The following is a 19,172-nucleotide window of genomic DNA, read 5'->3' as shown; positions in this document are numbered from 1 at the left end:
GTTAGTTGAGTTTTATTCAAAGGTGTATACTAGGTAGCAGTTATAAAAACGATTACAAAATTGAGAACGTGAGTAGATCATTAGTCAGTCATTAGCTAGTCGACAGCTAGTAGTTGATAGCTTTGGCATTATTCTCTGGACCATATCACTGATAAGACAATGAGTAGGCCTTCTGCAGCCGTTTTGCCCTATTGTGGGGATTTCGGTCTCAGTAGCTCAATTTCCTCGGTGGTAGGCACATTGGTGCCCAAACCTGCCAATTCGCGCTTATAGGCGTCTGGGTCAAAGTTATTGAGCATCACATCTGGACTGAGAATGACCCAGCCGGGTCTTGGTCTAACTGGATGGTCAACTCCAGTTCTTGAGGGAATGATATGCAGTCTGCGAGTAGCAGTTGAAAAGTTCTCGGCAACCTGGTAAAGATGATGAGGAACAGCCGAGTTTAAGGTAGTTTCATTCTCAAGAGCAAGATCTGTGTTCACATTGCAATGGATCAGATGACTATCAGTGGATCTTCTAACTGTACCCGTGATACACATCCAACAGTGCCATTGGGTGTTCTCCAATAATGCCTCCTCAGGAACATCCTGATCGCCCGGATAAAAAGGAGAATTTTTGTCGAGAGGAACAAAGATCAATTCTTCGGATCTGCGAAACTTTCTGAACCAAGAACAAACGTTTTTGTTGCTGGTGGAGTTGGCAAGCAATTGTGACAGTTGTGCTATCTTCTGGGTGGAGGCCCAGATGAAGACGAATCCAACCCGTGGGCACAAACGATCCAATGGCAATTGCGATAATAACGGGAAGATAAACTGGTTATCGGTAAGAGCACCAATCATAATTACGTCAAACTGTAGACCATCTTTTGAGATCCACGAGTTGAGAGTATCGACAATCCGATCTGGCTCAACCCTGCATCCATACGGTTTGCAAGCATGCTCTGCAACCTGTTGCTCCTTGAGCTTGAAAAGTCTTTGTAACTTCGGATATCCCGACACAGGCTCCTGACGGTTGCGAATGTAACTGGTTGGTGGGATCTGGGAATGAACGTAGCGATTCGAGTAGTCATTTCTGAACTCCACTCTCTTGGTCTCCTGGGGCTTTTTGAAGTCAGGTCTAGCACCAGAGTTCTGTCTCTGACCAGGAACAGCAAAAGCCCCAGAAGCTCCACGTCTTCCGTGATTTCTGTGTCCAGCTTCTGGAGGCGCATTATCCCTGTTTTTAGTTCTGGCAGCTCCATGATACGCGTGTGTCGAACCCCCGCTTGTGGACTTGACAGCAGCAGTAGCTGAGCCCAATTGCTGAGAGTACGAATGGTTTGAAGACATTTTGATATTTGTGGCTTTAAGACTAGCTCGAATTGGTAACAATACAATAGTCCTCTATATTAGTCTCCCCTTTTTTTAAGGGGGGTCGAAAGAAGTCAAAATGCAAGGGGCAGTCTGCGCGCTCTTTAAGTAGCCAAAGCTTATTGTAGCACCTATTGTTTCAGACAGCACGTTCCAAATGGCCCCTACGTCCTTCCAGAACTTCGCGGTCAACAGAATTAAAATACAAAACACGACTTTTCAGCTGGGCCCTTTTTTCTGCTGTTTTTGGGAATTTTTCCGGGGTTTACCGAGAGTCTGTTTTAGGGCGGGCCAGTCTTTGGGCGGCTGGTGTAGCTAAATGTTTCAGATCGCATTAGACGCCCTAAACACTCTTCTGCTACCTACCCTAAACGGACCAGAAACAGTGATGGCAAAGACTCAAACTCGCAAGGCTCAAACGCAAATGCAGATGCTCAGAAAAAAGCGTCTGGATCCGGATCGCGGGTTCGAATACGTTTGTGAGCAGATACTGGCGGTTCTGACTTGTGAGCCGCACGGCTTGAACATGGTATCTTGGACCTGAATTGTTTTTCAACAGCTAAACGCTTACACGAATACTAATTTACTTAGAAATTCTCGAGGTCACATGTCTTGAACTCTCTGGAGAACCTAAACAGGATGCTGATTGGTGATAATTGTGAGGCGAACCTGCTATACCTCTTGGAGCGAGGCTTCTTCGAGACGCTGGCCATCTCCTTGCCCAAACTGTTCTATTTTCAGCAATCTCTTGCTCAGATATTAGTTCCGTTTGAGCGTCTTATGGTGAAGTTCGAAACCAGCAGAAATAGGTTTGTTCTGAGCAAAGAAGATGTTGGTGTTTGGCCAATGTTCTCTCTTGCCTCGTGTCTCAGGATCGAGTCTGAGGATTCCAGTAGACTCACCAGAAGACAGATTGTTGCATATTGTGTCGCTTTAACAGAATTCTACTGCAGAAACCTCGATCTTCTGGAAATATGGTTTGAGTTCAGCCAAGAGCTGCCACTATATTCGGCTATCAGACTTGGACTTTACGAAGTGGATAGAGTTCAGGCGATGCAATCTTTCAGCGCAGTTCTGAAAATTGTATCAATTGAGCGGGTAAGCCCTGCTCTCAAGCATTGGCTGCGCAATAGTCACCTGGCAGATATTTTCCTGGAATTCATCAAATCGTCAATGTCTCAGCTAGAGGATAGCATGGACTCGGAGCGTCTCGTTGCGCTTCCCTCTTACCGTGAAATTCTCTCCCATGACGTACAGCGTGATATTGCAGCGGAGAAGTTGGCAACTTTCTGCTTCTCTCTTGAACAGTACTCGAGCCTCATGGAATCGACTGCCAGCGAAGATATCAGAGACTATTTCTCCAGTGCCCTCAAATTGGAGGTCTTTGACGTATTGCTGGAGAGGTGCATTACTGAGAAGGACCGCACCAGCCGGCCGTTTTCGCTCTTTTGCAAGGCTCTGGATCATTTTCTGGAAAAGAAAGACCCAATTGTTATCGATATCCTTCTTCTTGAAAGTTTTCAAAGTTTCCTGACGGCAGCGTTGCTGACTAGTTCTGGAGACGAAAGTTCAATCTCCAAAGCACAGAATGCTTTTCTGCAAAGCTCAATGTTCTCGTTTCTCCAAAAGCTTTTGGTGACAATGAAGATCTTGATTGTAGACAACTTGTTGGGAGAAACAACTGAAACAACTGAAATGCCTGGTACAATGCTGAACTACAGCACGCTTGTACAGTTAGGCAAGTCGTTTATGGTCCCCCGGACCATGTGCATCAACGTTGGGTTTTACCTCACCAAAATCATGGGTTCGCTCAACCGAAAGGAAACAACCAGCTATTTCAACATTAAGAGCTCACTTTCAAAGATCTTGCTCGTGAGGATGATTCAATTCTACTCGTATCCATGTTCTGCAAACGAGTCTTTCGTCGCCTTCCTCTTGGATGTTCTTCTGCTGGATAATGGATATATGCTGGAGATGTTTTTGACCAAGAATGAAGCTGAACCACTTCTTGCTAGAGTTTTGCAATGGATATACTTCTTTGGAATTTCAGAAGACAATGACGCAGACAGAGAAGTAGTCACAATCCCACCCATCCCTTCTGACCTGTTCAACGATGCGTTGCAAATCTTGCCAGAGAAATCAGAAGAAGCCATGATTCTTGCAAATTGTTTTGAAAGAGATGATGGTGACATGTTGGAGGTTCCAGCCCCTGTTTTTTTCCAGAATCTCGAGGTATTGAAATTGCTGATAATGCGCATTGTGTGTTGCTCTTTGGCTTTTGAGACCGCCCGGAGGTCAACACCAAGCATTGTGATGGTAACAACTTGGTAGACTGCATGTGGAAACATATATTAGTGGCCTTTCTCTGAGATATTCGCTGTGTCTGTGTATGCTCTTCTATGGTCTCTTCTTGGCTTAAAATAAAACCTAACTCTGCCTCTCTTTCCTTCAGCTAGAACCGGTCTTCAGCTTTCGACAGTAATCAATGAATATCTTCTTGTGCAAAGTACCCACAAAGTCGCCTTTATCCAGGACACATATCTCTCTATTTCCAAGCTTTGCAAACACCAGTTGGACCAGAGCTAGAGGCGAACTGATCTCCAAGAACAACGGCGTGGTCTCCATGATCTTGGAGAAATCCGTCAGCTCGTTCAACACATGAACGGCCAGCTCCACTTCTGGAACTGTCTGTTGAGATGCGACAGAATACAGCTCATCACTTTGGTGCTCATCGTCATAATCTTCCAATTTGGGCTCCAGTTTCACAAAGATGTCATCATCAATGTTGTATTCCTCAGCAAACCTATCAATCTTATCCAGCTGAAGCTCCAATTTTGGCAGAGATATTAGGCCTATTAGCCTGGTCTTATTTTTCACCACAGAAACGCAGCCATCAAGCAAAGAGTTCTGCTGAAGTTTGTTGAGAAGAGCTCTCAAGCTTGAAGCAGTGATGAAAGGTGACATTTCAACATGTACAATGGAGTCCTGAATGAACTCTCCGGATAGGTCCAGGACTTGTTCAAGTGTCTGAGGATCCTCAAAAGTTGGCACTCTTCTGTTATCCAGAAAAGGGAAATCATTGTTCCAGATAAGGACCTCATACAATGACCTGGGCTCAATGATATACGCTATCCAGTTGGCAGCAGCAATCGAGATGGAGATAGGCAGAACGTAGGTGTAGGAAGACGTGAGCTCAAACAAAATGGTGGCTAGAGTCACATTCATTCTAGTCACACCAGCCATGAAAGCACCAGCGCCTATCATTGCATAAATTCCAAGATCCACGACGGGAACAGCATCACCAGCAATACCCCTATCGAAGAAAGAAGCCACATAGGGATTGGTGAGACAGATATACTGAAGAATTGTTGCAAAAAGTCTGCCAAATAGGGCACCAATGGCCATGGAAGGAACATACACACCAATGGGAATCTTCAATCCAAATGTCAGACTCGTGAGGACCACCTTGATCACCAAGGCATACGCCAAACTGTATATGTCCTCCTCAACAGCAGCAAAACTTATGAACCACTTGGGCCCATCCAGGCTAAGCAGATGACAGTTGTTCTTCTTCGTGCAAGAGGTTGAAAGCTGCAAAAGCAACTCGGGAACCGGGCTTCGCGTGTATTTGTTGAAATAAGTGACACTGGCTGTAAGAAGGGTTATGAGTAACACCTCCTTTATTGGCTGGTTCTTGATGAACTTTTTGGTCCTGAACCACGAGCCCCAAAACTGTGTAAACTTACAGAAGAAAGCCCCAAAGATTCCTCCTGCAATCCCAATAAAGATGAAAAAGGCAAGTTCCAAGGGAAGCCAATCAGACTCGTAACTGAGTTCAAAAAGCACCGGCTTGCCAGTTTTATAGGGATCCAAAAACTTGAGGAACAGAATGCTCATGATCGCACAAAAGAAGATATGAAGCAGCTGATGCGTAGGCAAATAGTAGCTCACCTCCTCAATGACAAAAAGTACGGCACCTAAAGGACTTCCGAAGGCAAGGGCCACACCTGCTGCCGCTGAAGCGGCAAGTACCTGTCTTTTGAGGAGATCATTGTCGTTGATACGGTTGAAGAGACGGCAGCAAATATTGCCTATACACGTAGCAAGATGAACGTACGGCCCTTCTTTACCAACGCATAGGCCAGAGGCTATTGCCAGGATGAGGGCCCCCGATTTGCACACCAAAGTGTGGGTTCCAAGGAATTTTCTGATCACAAAACCAGAGAGAATTGTCTTTACTTCAGGAACACCAGAGCCATATGCTGTGTAGAAAACCTTGGAGTCCTGGGTCCTGGTTTTCTCATCCTTTGAGGTACCACTGACCTTTTGGTCTGAAGTCTGCACCAGTGGGTTGTGGGACTTCGTTGTAAGAGTTATAACCACAGCAAAATACGCTAGAATCAGGGACAGAGCAGTGTATATTCCAAACGAAAACCACGCCTGCGACGAACCTGCCTCTTCGCCAAACAGTTCGGACCATCTGCGGAACTTGGAGCACGAAAGAGGTGCCCCACCGATGTCACTGGAAACAATTCCTGAGCAGCACGCTTTCTCACCATAGAGCCATTTTTCTGTACAGTAGCCTCTTTTGAAATCGATCAGAGTGCTCTCAGTGGTATCAATGCAAAACGCGAGAATTGCTCCAAGGAAAGAAACCAATACGATCAGTATCCATTCTTCGGCATGCTCAAGAGCAGACTTGATTCGGAACCTGAACGACTTCGTCGACATTGTTTTCAAAAAAGACTCTCGCTCCGATTGTTTGATAGAGTCGTCAACCCAATCAATGGTGGTGAAATCGTCATAGAAGTTCCGTTGGGGCCTCGTCCCAAGTGGTGCAGCGACTGGTGCCGCGACACTAGCACCCAGACCAAGGCCAATTGTGGATGCAAGACTCTGCTGATCTGAGGAAAGTTGACTACGAGATACCAGCTGAAACAGTCCATTGCTTCTGGACGCTCTAAGCGATGGTCTCGAAGGTGACAGGTCTCTATTTGGCTGAGCTACTATCGAAACATGCGGTTCAGTCGTGGCACCGTAGCCAAAGTAAGAATCAACATTCAAGTTCGAAGTTGCCGGTGTTTTGGGTATAATTGGGGATCTAATGGACTGGCTGAATGCGGCATTCAACAAACCCCTGGAGGGTGCGTGGATCACGGTGTGGTCATGTGGCTGATGAGTCCCACTCAATATGGTGGCGGTGGACATACGCGACTGAAGCCGAGGAAGCTGTGGAGACGGGGGTTGTACCTGTACCAAGGTGCTGGGATTATTGGTCACAGGCTGCGGCCTTTGCCGCTGGTTGGGCGTATCCTCTTGTGGGGCCATTTGTCCAGACGACTAGCAAATTGCTGATTTGAGACACTTGTGGATCTCCGCACACACAAACGGTGGCTCAGGTTTCGCAGAAAGTGGTAGACCCGAAACTCTGAACTTGTGGAGTTTCTGGTAATATATGCCAAGCAATTTAAGCAAAATTTTGTCTTGCTCGAAGAGAACAATAGTCGGTTAAATGTTTACCACAAATGGCGAAAACAGTGTAGGAGGGTCGTGCAACAACATATATTACATCATCCGAGCCTTATCTAGGCTAAGATAAGGATGAAGATAATGAAGTAGGTGATAGATGTGGCCTTGAGAAAAAGACAGGTTTATTGAGACCTCAATAAACTGCTTTGTTTGTGAATGTGGAGCAGTAATACGTATTGTATGGTCACATGTTTTGGGTACAGTCAATGGAGAGATTAGGTCCACCATTGAGATAACAATAAGGATGTATGCAGACTGTATGAGTTGTCGACGTGAGGGTAACGATATAATAGCATATATATCGATATGAATGACAGACAAAAAAATGTATTTATATATATATATGTAATTACATGTATATAGCAGATCAAAGTCAAGTTTACATATACATGTTTATATATATATATATGGTAACTATAGAGGTATGCTGGTATACAACTAAATTGACTAGCCGAATGTTTTAGCCGTCAACCAGTCATTGATCTTGCGACTATACCAACCTGTTGATTGATTTTTCAACATAAACCCATTCAATCCTGCAATGCCATGTAAACTAGAAAAGTCAATAAGTATTTTCAAATGCCTGCGTCTTGCCAGAGACGCGGGAGTTGCAGATTCAGACTCTTATTTGGCCCACTTGACAAATCTGGACATAGGACCCAAGATACCCTCCTGGCGATCGAGATCCTCAAGTCTGTGGTAGGAGTTGATGTTCTTTCTGAGCGTGATCTGGAAACAGGTAGCAGAACCTTGTCTGGAAATAATAGTGGAGTAGGCAAGGAAGTAGATCCAGATACGGAACCATCTGGCACCGTACTTGTTAATGACAGAATCCTTGTTGGAGACCCAGTTGAGGTACCACTTCCACAAAGTTGCGGAGTAGTGGACACCGATGTTGTCAATGGCAACGACCTCAAAGCCAGCACCTTCCAAAGAGTCAGTGACAAATCCAAGAGGAGTAGAGGCATCAGCACCAGGGAAGATGTACTTGTTCATGAACAGTCCCCAGATGAAATCCTCGTATTGCCAGTACTTGCGGAGACCCGCATATTGAAGAAAGAAAACTCCGTCATCGTCGAGCATGTCGTATACCTGGCTCAAGAAACCGGAAAACTTTCTGACTCCGACGTGCTCGGCCATCTCGAGACAAGTGATCTTGTCGTACTTCTTCTGGGTGCCGTCGGGAGACAGAGGAGGCAGAGGAGTGTCACGGTAGTCGCAGCAAACAATACGAGACTGGTCCGAGGAGACGCCGTACTTGGCAATCTGGTCATTACCCCATTTTGTCTGGTTCTTTCCCAAAGTGACACCGGTCACGTTGGCACCGTACTGGGAAGAAGCAAAGGCAGCAAGAGTTCCCCAACCACAGCCAAGATCAAGCAGGTAATCACCCTTCTTGAGGCCGATCTTCTCGCACACAACCTTGAGCTTGTTGTCTTGCAACTGCTCAAGACTCTCAGCCTTGTTCTTGTCGGAAATCAAACCAGAGGTATAGATCATACGTTCGCCGAGGAACCAGCCGTAGAAGTCGTCACCACGGTCGTAGTGGTCTCTGACTTGCTCTTCATCTTGGGACCGGGAGTGCAACAACACCTCTGGGATGAAACCAAACAGGAAAAACTTGAACAGACTGGCAGTGAACCTGAAAGTTGCCCAATCGTGTCTGTACTCCATGACGTCCAAAACATCACCCTTGAAATCGACCTTTCCGTCGAAGTAAAGGTTGTGGAAGGTCTCCATTGGAATCTTGTTCTGGCCAGAATATTTCTTGGCCAATTCCTCATCGTGGAACTCCAAATAGTACTCCACTCCTCTGTTGGGGAACTTGACCTTCTCATTGAGTCTTGGCGAGTAAGTCGACAAGACAGTCCACCACGCGAGCAGGATGGGCAGCACGAAAAGCAGGAACAGGAACACAAAAGTTTTTAAGCCAAGACCAAGTCTATGGGTAGCATAAGCAGGAACTGCGAGCATCAACGAGATCATGATCCAGTTGTTGAATTGTTTGTTACCTGGACCATCTGCCGGAAGAGTCGCATTGTGGATCGCCGGATACTACACAGGGGGTTAATATCAGTGATATTTGCCAACTCTAAAATAGTGCAAAATGCTCAATTAGCACTTACATTGGTGGTTCTAACACCACATGAGGTTTCTTTGGAAGCCATAGCAGTCGTTGTAATCTGGGATCAGCGTTTTGGAAAACAAAATATTGTCGAAGAAAGCGATACGTACTTGGAAGAAAGCGAACGGCGATAGTGGGTCGTGGCGTTGCAGGGTATTATTAATTATCGAACGACTATAAAAAAGGGGGGCAGTCGACACCGGAGGTAGTGTGTAAACCCAAAGTCTAAAAAAATTTAAATTTTCTCTACTCTTACAGAGCCCTTACAGACGAAGAACAAGACATCTCCTTACCAATCCATATACTGTCCTCTCTTCACAATGGGAAAAATTCAGAAGAAGAACTCCAAGGGTCGTTTGGACAAGTACTACTACCTTGCCAAGGAGAAGGGCTACCGTGCCCGTTCCTCTTTCAAGATCCTGCAGATCAACGAGAAGTATGGTCATTTCTTGGAGAAGTCCAAGGTGGTGATTGATCTTTGTGCTGCGCCTGGTTCTTGGTGTCAGGTGGCATCGCAACTATGCCCTGTCAATTCGCTGATCATTGGTGTTGATATCGTGCCGATCAAGCCACTACCGAACTGTATAACGTTCCAGTCTGATATCACCACTGAAGACTGTCGCTCCAGACTTAGAGGTCACATGAAGACGTGGAAAGCCGATACTGTGCTCCATGACGGTGCTCCCAATGTTGGTATGGGATGGGTGCAAGATGCTTTTACGCAGTCGCATCTTACGCTGGAGGCGCTGAAGTTGGCGGTGGATAACCTTGCTGCTGGAGGTACCTTCATCACCAAGGTGTTCCGCTCGAGAGATTACAACAATCTTATGTGGGTTTTCAAGCAGCTTTTCGACAAAGTTGAGGCAACCAAACCACCAGCCTCGCGTAATGTCTCTGCTGAGATTTTCGTGGTGTGCCGTGGGTTCAAGGCTCCTAAGAAGATGGATCCTCGTTTGCTGGATGCCCGTGAGGTGTTTGAGGAACTTCCCGATGGGCCCGTGAACAACGAGGCCAAAGTTTTCAACCCCGAGAAGAAGAAGAGAAGCAGAACGGGTTATGATGAAGATGACTACACTCTTTTCCACACCATGCCTCTGCTTGAATGGGTGAAGATGGACGCCGAGGTGATCAATACTCTTGGTGGTCTCAACCAGTTCACGGTGGATTCCACCGATCCCGAGTGGAAAATATTGAAGAAGATGAAGCAGACAACTACAGAATTCAAAGAATGTATCAGAGACTTGAAGGTTCTTGGTAAGAAGGATTTCCGTATGCTGATTCGCTGGAGAGTGCATGCCCGTGAGACCCTAGGAATAATTGATCCGAAGGACATGGAAAAGCCCACTGTTGAAGTGGAAGAGCTCACTGAAGACCAGAAGATTGATCAGGAGCTGGATGCACTTGCCGACAGACAAAGACTCAAGAACAAACGTGAAAAGCGCAGAAACAACGAGATGAAGACCAAGGAAATCCAGAGAATGCAGATGAACATGTTGACCGATATGCAGATTGGTTTGGATGCCGCACAGATTGGATCCGAGAGTTTGTTCAACCTCAAAACTGCAGAGAAGACGGGCCAGCTGGACGCTTTGGCTCGTGGTAAGAAGTCGATCGTGTTTTCTGGAGAGGACATGATTCGTGATGTTGATATAGTGTACGACCAGGAAGAAGCAAACACGGATGAAGAGGTCGATGGACTTGAAGAGCAACTAGACCAGATGTACAACCAATACCAAGAACGTCGTGAGGAAAGAGAGTCAAGATTAGCGGCCAAACGTGCTCGTGGATCCGACGATGAGGCCTGGGATGGAATCAAGGATGAGAAGGACGAGAGTTCTTCTGATGGTGAGCAGTTTGAAGAAGATGACAGCGATATAAGCGATGCGGAGGGTGATGCTTCTGTCAGTAAGCTTATTGCGAAAGTGCGTGAAAAGGCAGGTGATGGACTTAGTCGAAAGGCGGCCATGTTCTTCAACGATGATCTGTTTGAGGGTGTTGACGACTCAACTACAGCTTCTTCAGTTGGATCGAATGATCCAGAAGAAGTGCCTGCATTGGCTGAAGCAGATAACGAGATGGACGTTGACTCGGACTCGAGTGAGGAGGAAGAGGAGGAAGACTTTGAGATTGTGCCTGCAGAGGAACAACCTGAGTCAGACTCCGATTTTGATTCGGATGACGAGTCCGCTTCTCGCAAGTCGCACAAAAATGATGTGGATATTGCCACAGTTGAGGCAATGACTCTGGCTCACCAGCTCGCTCTTGGTCGCAAGACTAAACACGATCTTATGGACGAAGGTTTCAACAGATACTCCTTCCGTGACAAGGAAGGTCTGCCCGAGTGGTTCTTGGACGACGAGAACCAGCACAGTAAGATCACCAAACCAATCACCAAGGAAGCTTCATTGGCTATGAAAGAGAAGCTGAGACAACTTAATGCTAGACCTATCAAGAAGGTGTTGGAGGCACAAGGTCGTAAGAAGATGCGTGCCATGCGCCGCATAGAGAAGCTCAAGAAGAAGTCGGACATGATTAACGACGATGACGCCAAGTCCGAAAGAGACAAGGCCGATGAAATCTCCAAGATTATGAAGAAGATGACCCGCAAACAGAAGACCAAACCACAGGTGACTCTTGTGTTTGCCAAGGGCTCCAACAAGGGTGTAAGTGGAAGACCTAAGGGCATCAAGGGTAAGTACAAGATGGTGGATGGTACTCTCAAGAACGAACAAAGAGCGCTCAGACGTATTGCGAAGAAACACAAGAAGCGTTGAAGCAGGATATTTAGCATTTGATTCAAACCAGCACAAGAAATTTCAGCAGTAGAGAAGATTGAAGAAACCATGGAACCACATATTTCCCTAACGTCCATTAATTAGTTACTTTGGCTCGCTATAACTTCGAAAAATAGTAATCTGATCAAACAATCTCACCTTGCCTCGACTCAGCTGTTTGTGTAGATTTGGCTACCATAAAAGTCTCAATATTCCGATCTGTATTCTCAGATCTAGTTTGCCTCGAAATTCCTTATCTTATCAGCGGGGAAAGTTGTGTGCTGCACGAAAAAGAGGCTGTGAGCTCGGAGCAGCCACTGGAATTCGCGTCTGTGATGACCGTTGCTAGTACCGAGGTGGCCAAACCTGCTATATAGCTGCCTTTTAGACTCTGTTAAGGTTGCCACAGGTGTACTCAGAGGCTCCAATTTTGCATTTTCTCGTCGCTTCTTTTCAATCCACGTTTTCTAGGAAGAAACGTACTACCAGAACAACAAGACCTCTGATCAGCCCACATCGCCTTTAAACAAAGCCAAATACTCATATTCTACAAGCAAATGCTCTCAGCTCAGGCTCATGGCGTGTCGTATACACACATCACATTTCTAACATTTCAGGCGGTTGTCCAGGTGGTGATAATCTGTCTTGCTGGATTTTGGGCGGCCAGAACCGGCTTGCTCAACGGAGCAGGAATGAAAACGCTCTCGCGACTGAACGTTGACTTGTTCACACCAGCCCTTATCTTCACGAAACTGGCGTCTTCGCTTAGTTTACAAAAGCTTATTGATGTGATTGTGATTCCGATCTTTTTCTTGGTCACTACGGGAGTGTCGTTCCTCTCGTCCAAGGCGGCAGCCAGAGTGTTGAGGTTGGATGTTCCAGAGTCCAACTTTGTGACAGCAATGGCGGTTTTTGGCAATTCAAACTCGTTGCCAGTCTCCCTGACCTTATCTCTTTCCTATACTCTACCAGGGCTCAAATGGAAGGCCATTGAGGGCGATACACGCGATGCCATTGCCTCTCGTGGTATATTGTATCTGCTTATCTTCCAGCAACTTGGCCAGGTTTTGAGGTGGTCCTGGGGTTATAACTCATTGCTGAAGAGGCAGGTGCCGAAGGCTGTGGTTAACAGCGATCAGTCTTCGGAATCGGATCTACTTGTGCCAAATTCCGATACAGCGTCTTATGGCGCTCGCGAAGACGAAGAGGCCCAACTAAGAACGCCGTTGTCGGATTCAAGTGATTCCCTCTTGAAGCTTACCTCGCGCTCACTCTCCGAGTTTGCACAGCCCGAGAACACATTCCGTTCGCGATTGGTGCAGATTTTTAGAGGATTCCTTGCCTGGATGAACCCTCCGTTGTGGTCCATGTTTCTGTCTGTGTTCATTGCCTCGGTTCCTGCAATCCGCTATGAGTTCTTCGAATGCAATGGATTCATTCAGAACACTCTCGCTCTTGCGATCAAGCAGCTGGGGTCTGTCTCGATCCCGCTGATCCTAGTGGTTCTGGGCGCCAATCTGGCTCCGTCCTCAGAAATCCCCCCACCAAGTGCGCATTACGCCAGAATAATCATTGGGTCCCTTGTATCACGGATGGTCCTTCCATCTCTGATACTTCTTCCTTTGATTGGGCTCTGTACGAAGTACATATCTCTTTCCATTCTGAGCGATCCGATCTTTTTGATCGTCTCATTCATTCTCACAGTGTCTCCTCCTGCAATTCAACTGTCACAAATCTGCCAACTCAACGAGATATTTGAGCGCGAGATGGCGGGTGTTCTGTTCTGGGGCTACGTCGTGTTGACTCTGCCTACCACCATTGCCATTGTGGTTGCATCGCTGGAGACGCTCAACTGGGCCCAGGCTGGAAAGATCATCGCGGAATCTGGCTACTAATTCATGATATGGGTATCTTTATAAAAGTATGTGACTAAAAATGGTTATTAAATAAGGTGTAGATGCAGTGAGCCTGAAGCGAGGCGGATAGTAGTGAGGATGATGAGATGGATGGATTGGTTTCCAGGTCCTACTTCAAACCCTGAAGAAAATTGAAATGGCTGAAAGTGTTAATAACTCCTAGCACTTCTGATTCCTCGGAGGATTTTTGAAGAAGAGGATTGTTGAGTCCTCGAAGGCCTTCGGAAACTCTGTATGGAGCAAGCCCTCATGGCTGAAAGTACCATCAAACTGAAACCACACAAACTTTTTTTTTCAAAAATTCAGTGCCGGATTGTTCGGCCGTGTGTTAGGAGTATTCGAAAACTGATCAAGCTGGGCATCAGAGGCGGGAAGCTCATCAATTCCATCTTCATGAAAGTCCCCAGCAGTAGACCTATTCCAGAACTTGAGCTTGGAGAACAATCCCGCACTATCGTCTGTGATAACGTCACCGTTTGAGTTCACATACGTCTTACGTGAGTGCTCTTTTCCATGAGATGAGTCAGATCCTGCTGACGAAGAAAGCAACCCGGATCTTCCACGCATCAGCCTGTACCCAAGAAATCCCAGCAGCGCCAGTAGCGGAACACCAACGCCCACAACCACACCGATCACCACTTTTTTGTTCTCAGAGGAAAGACCCGAGCTTGAACTTTTGGTGTTGTTAGTTATTGAAGATGAAGGCGCTGCTGTCTTGGAGGACGAGGACGAGGACGAGGACGAAGATGGAGCTTGTGACGAAGTCGCAGCATCGGTGGTTTCTGGAGTGGAAGTGGAGAAAGAACTAGAACTCGAGCTTGAGCTTGAGCTGGTACTAGAGCTGGAAGTAGAACTAGAGGATGAACTGGAACTAGAACTAGAACTAGAGCTGGAGCTAGAACTCGAGCTGGAGCTGGAGCTAGAACTAGAACTAGAACTGGAGCTTGAGCTAGAACTCGAACTAGAACTGGAGCTTGAGCTAGAACTCGAACGAGAACTGGTAGACACTGAGCTAAACGATGTACTAGGAATAAAACCACTTGGAGATTGGAAAGACGAAATACTCGAGTTTGTCAGTGTGTTATCATCTCTCTTGTAGTATTGCACCGGAGTTGGTTCAGGTTGTCTTACTTGATGCTCTTGATGATCTTGATGCTCTTCAGATTCTCCATGCGCTTGATACACTTGATTTCCTTTTTGAACTTGGTTCCCCTCTTCCTTTTTGCCAGTCCACATCATCACATCCTGTGGATTTTGTGGAACACCCGTCTGGTGCACATAAACCGTATGAGTAGACGTCTGGGTATTGAACTCCACCTCATTGTCGGCCAGAGTCGGTGAAATACCAAAGAACGGCTCAGACACCAAGGTTATGCCCATTAACACCAGCGAGATCAGAACCAATGCCAGGGTGAAGAACTTGGCTGATCCAGAGATAGCCATCTTAGTCATAGTTCTATGCTATAGCAGTAGAGAACAGAGAACGGAGAACGAGCTCAAACTAAATCGACAAAAGCCCAGAAAATCAGAAAACAGACGTTCAGTTTTGTCTCAGATCAGTGAGGTGCTCGGGATCAGATCGAGGTTCCAGAATGTCAAGAAAACTCAAGACCAAAGTTAGAGAAAAAAGGCTTTGGCCTCTGCGTGCGGATTCTATTTATGGAAGAGGGCTTTGAAATTTTTCAGTTTCCCCTTTCCGGATAAAACGCCTAACCACACTCCGACAGTTTATATCCTGGAATTTGGTATTTTACCTTTATATAAAAGGACAGAAGTTGGATAATGCCAATAATATCTGCGTCCAATTATCCGACAGCATCAGGATAGTTTCACGCCCCTAAGCATTCCCCAAGTGTGCGACGTGACGACGTCATCGACGCAGGATTGTCTCATTGTGAAGCGATCCATGCTGCACGCCTCAGTCCACGCAACGCCCCGTATCTATGCCTTTACTACGGCGCGCGAGAAGGAAATTTTGGGGATCCGAGCAGATCTGAGCATATTCCGACGAAAACGCGCCATTATTATTGGGTCTCGAGGAATCCTGGGATCGACGTTCGAGACCGTTATGGCCGCACTGGTTGGGGGACGACTATCATTGTTGTTGGTGCACGACAGTTCATTGCCTGGCCTGGTTTGTCTTTCGCGTTTGCAGGTTTCGGATCTGGTTTACACAGCTTTTGCAGAGTATATTTATCTGATTTTCTCGTGTGATCGCTTGGTTTTGTCCCTGTTTACAACATGTCTGAGGCTGAGATTGTGAATCTGGAATCCGCGATTATTAACGAGTACCAGCGATTGGCTGCCACCACCGCTGAGATCGCGTCACAGCTACGCGCAATCAACTCTGGCGAAATGGGTGAAATGTCCGAGGATTTAGCTACGCTGGAAAACAAGCTCAGTCTGGTCTACACATTGGTGCGGTCTTCTGTGTTTTCGAACTTTTATCGTCCCGAGGATATCGCGAGACTGGCATGAAACGTTCATTTGGGTGCTCTTTTTTTTAGGCGTATGTAATCTAATGTACTGGTTTTGTTTTCAAACATCGAAAATCACCACCTTTCCGTCGTTTCCGGATGAACTGAACCGGGTAACGTTACCAGTTCCAGCGTAAGGTCTCAGCTTGTTGATGGTGTTCTGATGAATGGTCAGAAGAGTGGATGATGAGCCCTCAGCAGGCGAGCCACCCTTGAGGTCCATTTGGCGAAACATGTTCAACGCGGATTGTTGGTGAACCTCGTTACGTTTGGCTGTCTTGGGGTCATCAATTGCTGCAGTTTGAGCCCAACCTGAGCCAGTTTGTTCAAAAACGACTGGGTGACAGTCGTGGCCAGCAGCAATGACTTTATGCTCGTTGGCGAACAGAATGGACTTGAATGGCAAAAAGTTTGTGGGGACAGATGAAAACTCGCCTGGAACCTGGGGATCATCACTTGGTGAAACGACTCCAAAGGTGGAATCATGGCCTACAAAAGCCACGGAATCACCACTTGGAGAGAACGCTACATCGTGGATCCATGAACCACCAGAAGCAGTGAGATAGTCTCCACACAAGGTCTGGAAGGGCAATCTCTCTCCCCAGACAGAAGGAGCAGGCTTGGCATCAACAGACTTCACAAAGGTCGAAAAGACACGAACATGGCCGTCAGCAGACCCGGCAGCAAGAAGTACCGAGTTTGGGTGCCAATCAACAGACAGAATGGTGGACCTGATGGGTTTCTTGATGTGTTTCGAAATCCACCAGTCATTTTCCTCCTCGAAGTAGCAAATGGCAATTGCACGTGCTCCAGAGCCCACTGCAAATTTGAGACCATTTGGAGACCATTTGACACAAGTAGCAGCACGATTGATTCTCAGCAAGACAAGAGTAGGCTTGTACTCACCGGAGGGAAGAGGTTCCCAGACGAGCGCATTACGGTCTTGCGAACACGTGACAATTTTGCCGTCTGCAGAAATGTCAATCGCTGTAATTGGTTTGTCATGGTGTTGCAAAACGGTCAACTTTTTGGGCTTTGGACCAGAGACATCGTATAGTTCCACGTTGTTCCCGTTGGTGATGGCTAGCAGCTTGCCATTCTGCGTGAAGAAGTGATCATAGATCGGCGCTGTGATCAAATTGTACTGAACTGGAGACATAGGAGGTCGGACTCTACTAATATCTGTAATATAACTTGAGAAGGATGCTGTTGGGAAAAGACAGGTTACCACTCCTGATCGGCCCGAAACCTCAAGAAGGGGTTGGATGTATGTGTGTGAACCAATCCTATTAAATTTCAACTTTGCCTGTGCACTACTTTATTAAATTGAGGGCCGCACGATACTCCAGATAAATTGACGGCAACGGAGTCAAAAAAATACAGCTGTTCTAGCGATGTCACTGATAAGAATTTTTCACCTTTAGTGTCCACATTCTTCCTCCATCTTCGTTTGAATTGGCCTCAAATTCAGTTTCACCAAAGTTTTAGCAACAAACTTGCCGAAAATGTCCAAATACGACAAATATTCCACCCCTCTTTCCGAGAGATACGCCTCTGACGAGATGTCCAAGATCTTCTCGCTGAGGAACAGATTCTCTACCTGGAGAAAGCTGTGGCTCAACCTTGCCATTGCCGAGAAGGAGCTTGGACTTGATATCATCACCGATGAGGCCATTGAGCAGATGCGTGCCCATGTCGAGATCTCAGATGACGAAATTGAAGATGCTAAGATCGAAGAGGCTATCGTCAGACACGATGTCATGGCCCATGTCCACACCTTTGGCAAAACTTGCCCTGCTGCCGCTGGAATTATCCATCTGGGAGCCACCTCGTGCTTTGTGACTGACAACGCTGATTTGATCTTCCTCAGAGATGCGTACGACGTTATCATCCCCAAGCTGGTGAACGTGATCAACAGGTTGGGCAAGTTTGCCCTAGAGTACAATGACATGCCAGTTCTGGGCTGGACACATTTCCAACCAGCACAGCTCACCACTGTGGGAAAGAGAGCCACTTTGTGGCTCCAGGAGTTGTTGTGGGATCTGCGTAACATGGAGAGGGCCAGAAACGATCTTGGCCTCCGTGGAGTCAAGGGAACCACCGGTACCCAGGGCTCGTTTTTGTCATTGTTTCACGGGAATCATGACAAGGTCGAGGAGTTGGACGAACGCGTCGTTGAGCTGCTTGGTTTTGGGTACGCGTACCCATGTACTGGTCAGACCTACTCGCGTAAGATCGACATCGATGCCCTTGCTCCGCTCTCTTCTCTGGGAGCCACTGCTCACAAGATGTGCACTGATATCAGACTTCTTGCAAACCTCAAGGAGATGGAGGAGCCCTTTGAAAAATCCCAGATCGGTTCGAGTGCTATGGCCTACAAGCGTAACCCTATGAGGTGCGAGCGTGTGTGCTCTCTGTCGAGACATCTTGGTTCGCTTTACCAAGACGTGTTTCAGACGTCTGCCGTTCAATGGTTTGAGCGTACTTTGGACGATTCTGCCATCAGAAGAATCTCCATTCCATCGGCATTCCTCACCGCAGACATTGTTCTTTCCACTTTGTTGAACATCACCTCCGGCCTTGTGGTTTACCCTAAGGTCATCGAGAGGAGGATCCAAGCCGAGCTTCCCTTCATGGCTACTGAAAACATCATTATGGCCATGGTCGAGAAGGGAGGTTCCAGACAGGACTGTCACGAAGAAATTCGCGTTCTCTCGCACCAGGCTGCCGCCCAGGTCAAGGAGCACGGCAGGGACAACGACCTCATCGAAAGGGTCAAGAACACAGAATATTTCAAGCCAATCTGGGGAGACTTGGATACTCTGCTGGACCCATCCACCTTCGTTGGCAGAGCACCACAGCAGACCGAGAAGTTCGTCACCGTCACCGTTGCCAATGCGCTCAAGCCATTCGCTGAGTATTTGAACGAGGACAGTTTCCAACTGAGCGTATAACTTTTGTCGTCTACATTTAACTATCCTGTTCATACTGTCCTACGAAAT

At 46.9% G+C, this 19,172-nt stretch overlaps 10 protein-coding genes across 10 annotated transcripts; 5 read left to right on the top strand and 5 right to left on the bottom strand.

Moving 5' to 3' along the window:
• Nucleotides 1–188: 188 nt before the first annotated feature.
• KUCA_T00002979001 (uncharacterized protein) lies at nucleotides 189–1,328 on the bottom strand (the record flags this gene model as incomplete). The annotated part of the gene is made up of 1 exon (XM_022603277.1): nucleotides 189–1,328. One exon carries the CDS (start codon nucleotides 1,326–1,328, stop codon nucleotides 189–191), a length of 1,140 nt encoding a protein of 379 aa, XP_022458998.1.
• A 660-nt stretch (nucleotides 1,329–1,988) lies between these two features.
• KUCA_T00002978001 (uncharacterized protein) lies at nucleotides 1,989–3,680 on the top strand (the record flags this gene model as incomplete). The annotated part of the gene is made up of 1 exon (XM_022603276.1): nucleotides 1,989–3,680. The coding sequence occupies one exon, from the start codon at nucleotides 1,989–1,991 to the stop codon at nucleotides 3,678–3,680; it is 1,692 nt and encodes a 563-aa protein (XP_022458997.1).
• Nucleotides 3,681–3,797: 117 nt separating this feature from the next.
• On the bottom strand, nucleotides 3,798–6,677 carry KUCA_T00002977001 (uncharacterized protein; the record flags this gene model as incomplete). The annotated part of the gene is made up of 1 exon (XM_022603275.1): nucleotides 3,798–6,677. The coding sequence occupies one exon, from the start codon at nucleotides 6,675–6,677 to the stop codon at nucleotides 3,798–3,800; it is 2,880 nt and encodes a 959-aa protein (XP_022458996.1).
• Nucleotides 6,678–7,502: 825 nt separating this feature from the next.
• Nucleotides 7,503–9,046, bottom strand: KUCA_T00002976001 (uncharacterized protein; the record flags this gene model as incomplete). Its single annotated transcript, XM_022603273.1, has 2 exons — nucleotides 7,503–8,933; nucleotides 9,005–9,046. The coding sequence occupies 2 exons, from the start codon at nucleotides 9,044–9,046 to the stop codon at nucleotides 7,503–7,505; spliced, it is 1,473 nt and encodes a 490-aa protein (XP_022458995.1).
• Nucleotides 9,047–9,323: 277 nt separating this feature from the next.
• On the top strand, nucleotides 9,324–11,777 carry KUCA_T00002975001 (uncharacterized protein; the record flags this gene model as incomplete). The annotated part of the gene is made up of 1 exon (XM_022603272.1): nucleotides 9,324–11,777. One exon carries the CDS (start codon nucleotides 9,324–9,326, stop codon nucleotides 11,775–11,777), a length of 2,454 nt encoding a protein of 817 aa, XP_022458994.1.
• A 557-nt stretch (nucleotides 11,778–12,334) lies between these two features.
• Nucleotides 12,335–13,672, top strand: KUCA_T00002974001 (uncharacterized protein; the record flags this gene model as incomplete). The annotated part of the gene is made up of 1 exon (XM_022603271.1): nucleotides 12,335–13,672. One exon carries the CDS (start codon nucleotides 12,335–12,337, stop codon nucleotides 13,670–13,672), a length of 1,338 nt encoding a protein of 445 aa, XP_022458993.1.
• A 315-nt stretch (nucleotides 13,673–13,987) lies between these two features.
• KUCA_T00002973001 (uncharacterized protein) lies at nucleotides 13,988–15,145 on the bottom strand (the record flags this gene model as incomplete). The annotated part of the gene is made up of 1 exon (XM_022603270.1): nucleotides 13,988–15,145. One exon carries the CDS (start codon nucleotides 15,143–15,145, stop codon nucleotides 13,988–13,990), a length of 1,158 nt encoding a protein of 385 aa, XP_022458992.1.
• A 789-nt stretch (nucleotides 15,146–15,934) lies between these two features.
• KUCA_T00002972001 (uncharacterized protein) lies at nucleotides 15,935–16,171 on the top strand (the record flags this gene model as incomplete). Its single annotated transcript, XM_022603269.1, has 1 exon — nucleotides 15,935–16,171. The coding sequence occupies one exon, from the start codon at nucleotides 15,935–15,937 to the stop codon at nucleotides 16,169–16,171; it is 237 nt and encodes a 78-aa protein (XP_022458991.1).
• Nucleotides 16,172–16,231: 60 nt separating this feature from the next.
• Nucleotides 16,232–17,329, bottom strand: KUCA_T00002971001 (uncharacterized protein; the record flags this gene model as incomplete). The annotated part of the gene is made up of 1 exon (XM_022603268.1): nucleotides 16,232–17,329. One exon carries the CDS (start codon nucleotides 17,327–17,329, stop codon nucleotides 16,232–16,234), a length of 1,098 nt encoding a protein of 365 aa, XP_022458990.1.
• A 346-nt stretch (nucleotides 17,330–17,675) lies between these two features.
• KUCA_T00002970001 (uncharacterized protein) lies at nucleotides 17,676–19,124 on the top strand (the record flags this gene model as incomplete). The annotated part of the gene is made up of 1 exon (XM_022603267.1): nucleotides 17,676–19,124. The coding sequence occupies one exon, from the start codon at nucleotides 17,676–17,678 to the stop codon at nucleotides 19,122–19,124; it is 1,449 nt and encodes a 482-aa protein (XP_022458989.1).
• Between the last annotated feature and the right edge of the window lie 48 nt (nucleotides 19,125–19,172).

The sequence above is a fragment of the Kuraishia capsulata genome, genomic scaffold, assembly GCF_000576695.1.
Source record: "Kuraishia capsulata CBS 1993 genomic scaffold, Kuraishia_capsulata_scaffold_3, whole genome shotgun sequence".
Taxonomy (NCBI): Eukaryota; Fungi; Ascomycota; class Pichiomycetes; order Pichiales; family Pichiaceae; genus Kuraishia; species Kuraishia capsulata.
Note: the sequence above shows the minus strand (reverse complement) of the source record. Positions and strands in the feature narration are given on the sequence as shown.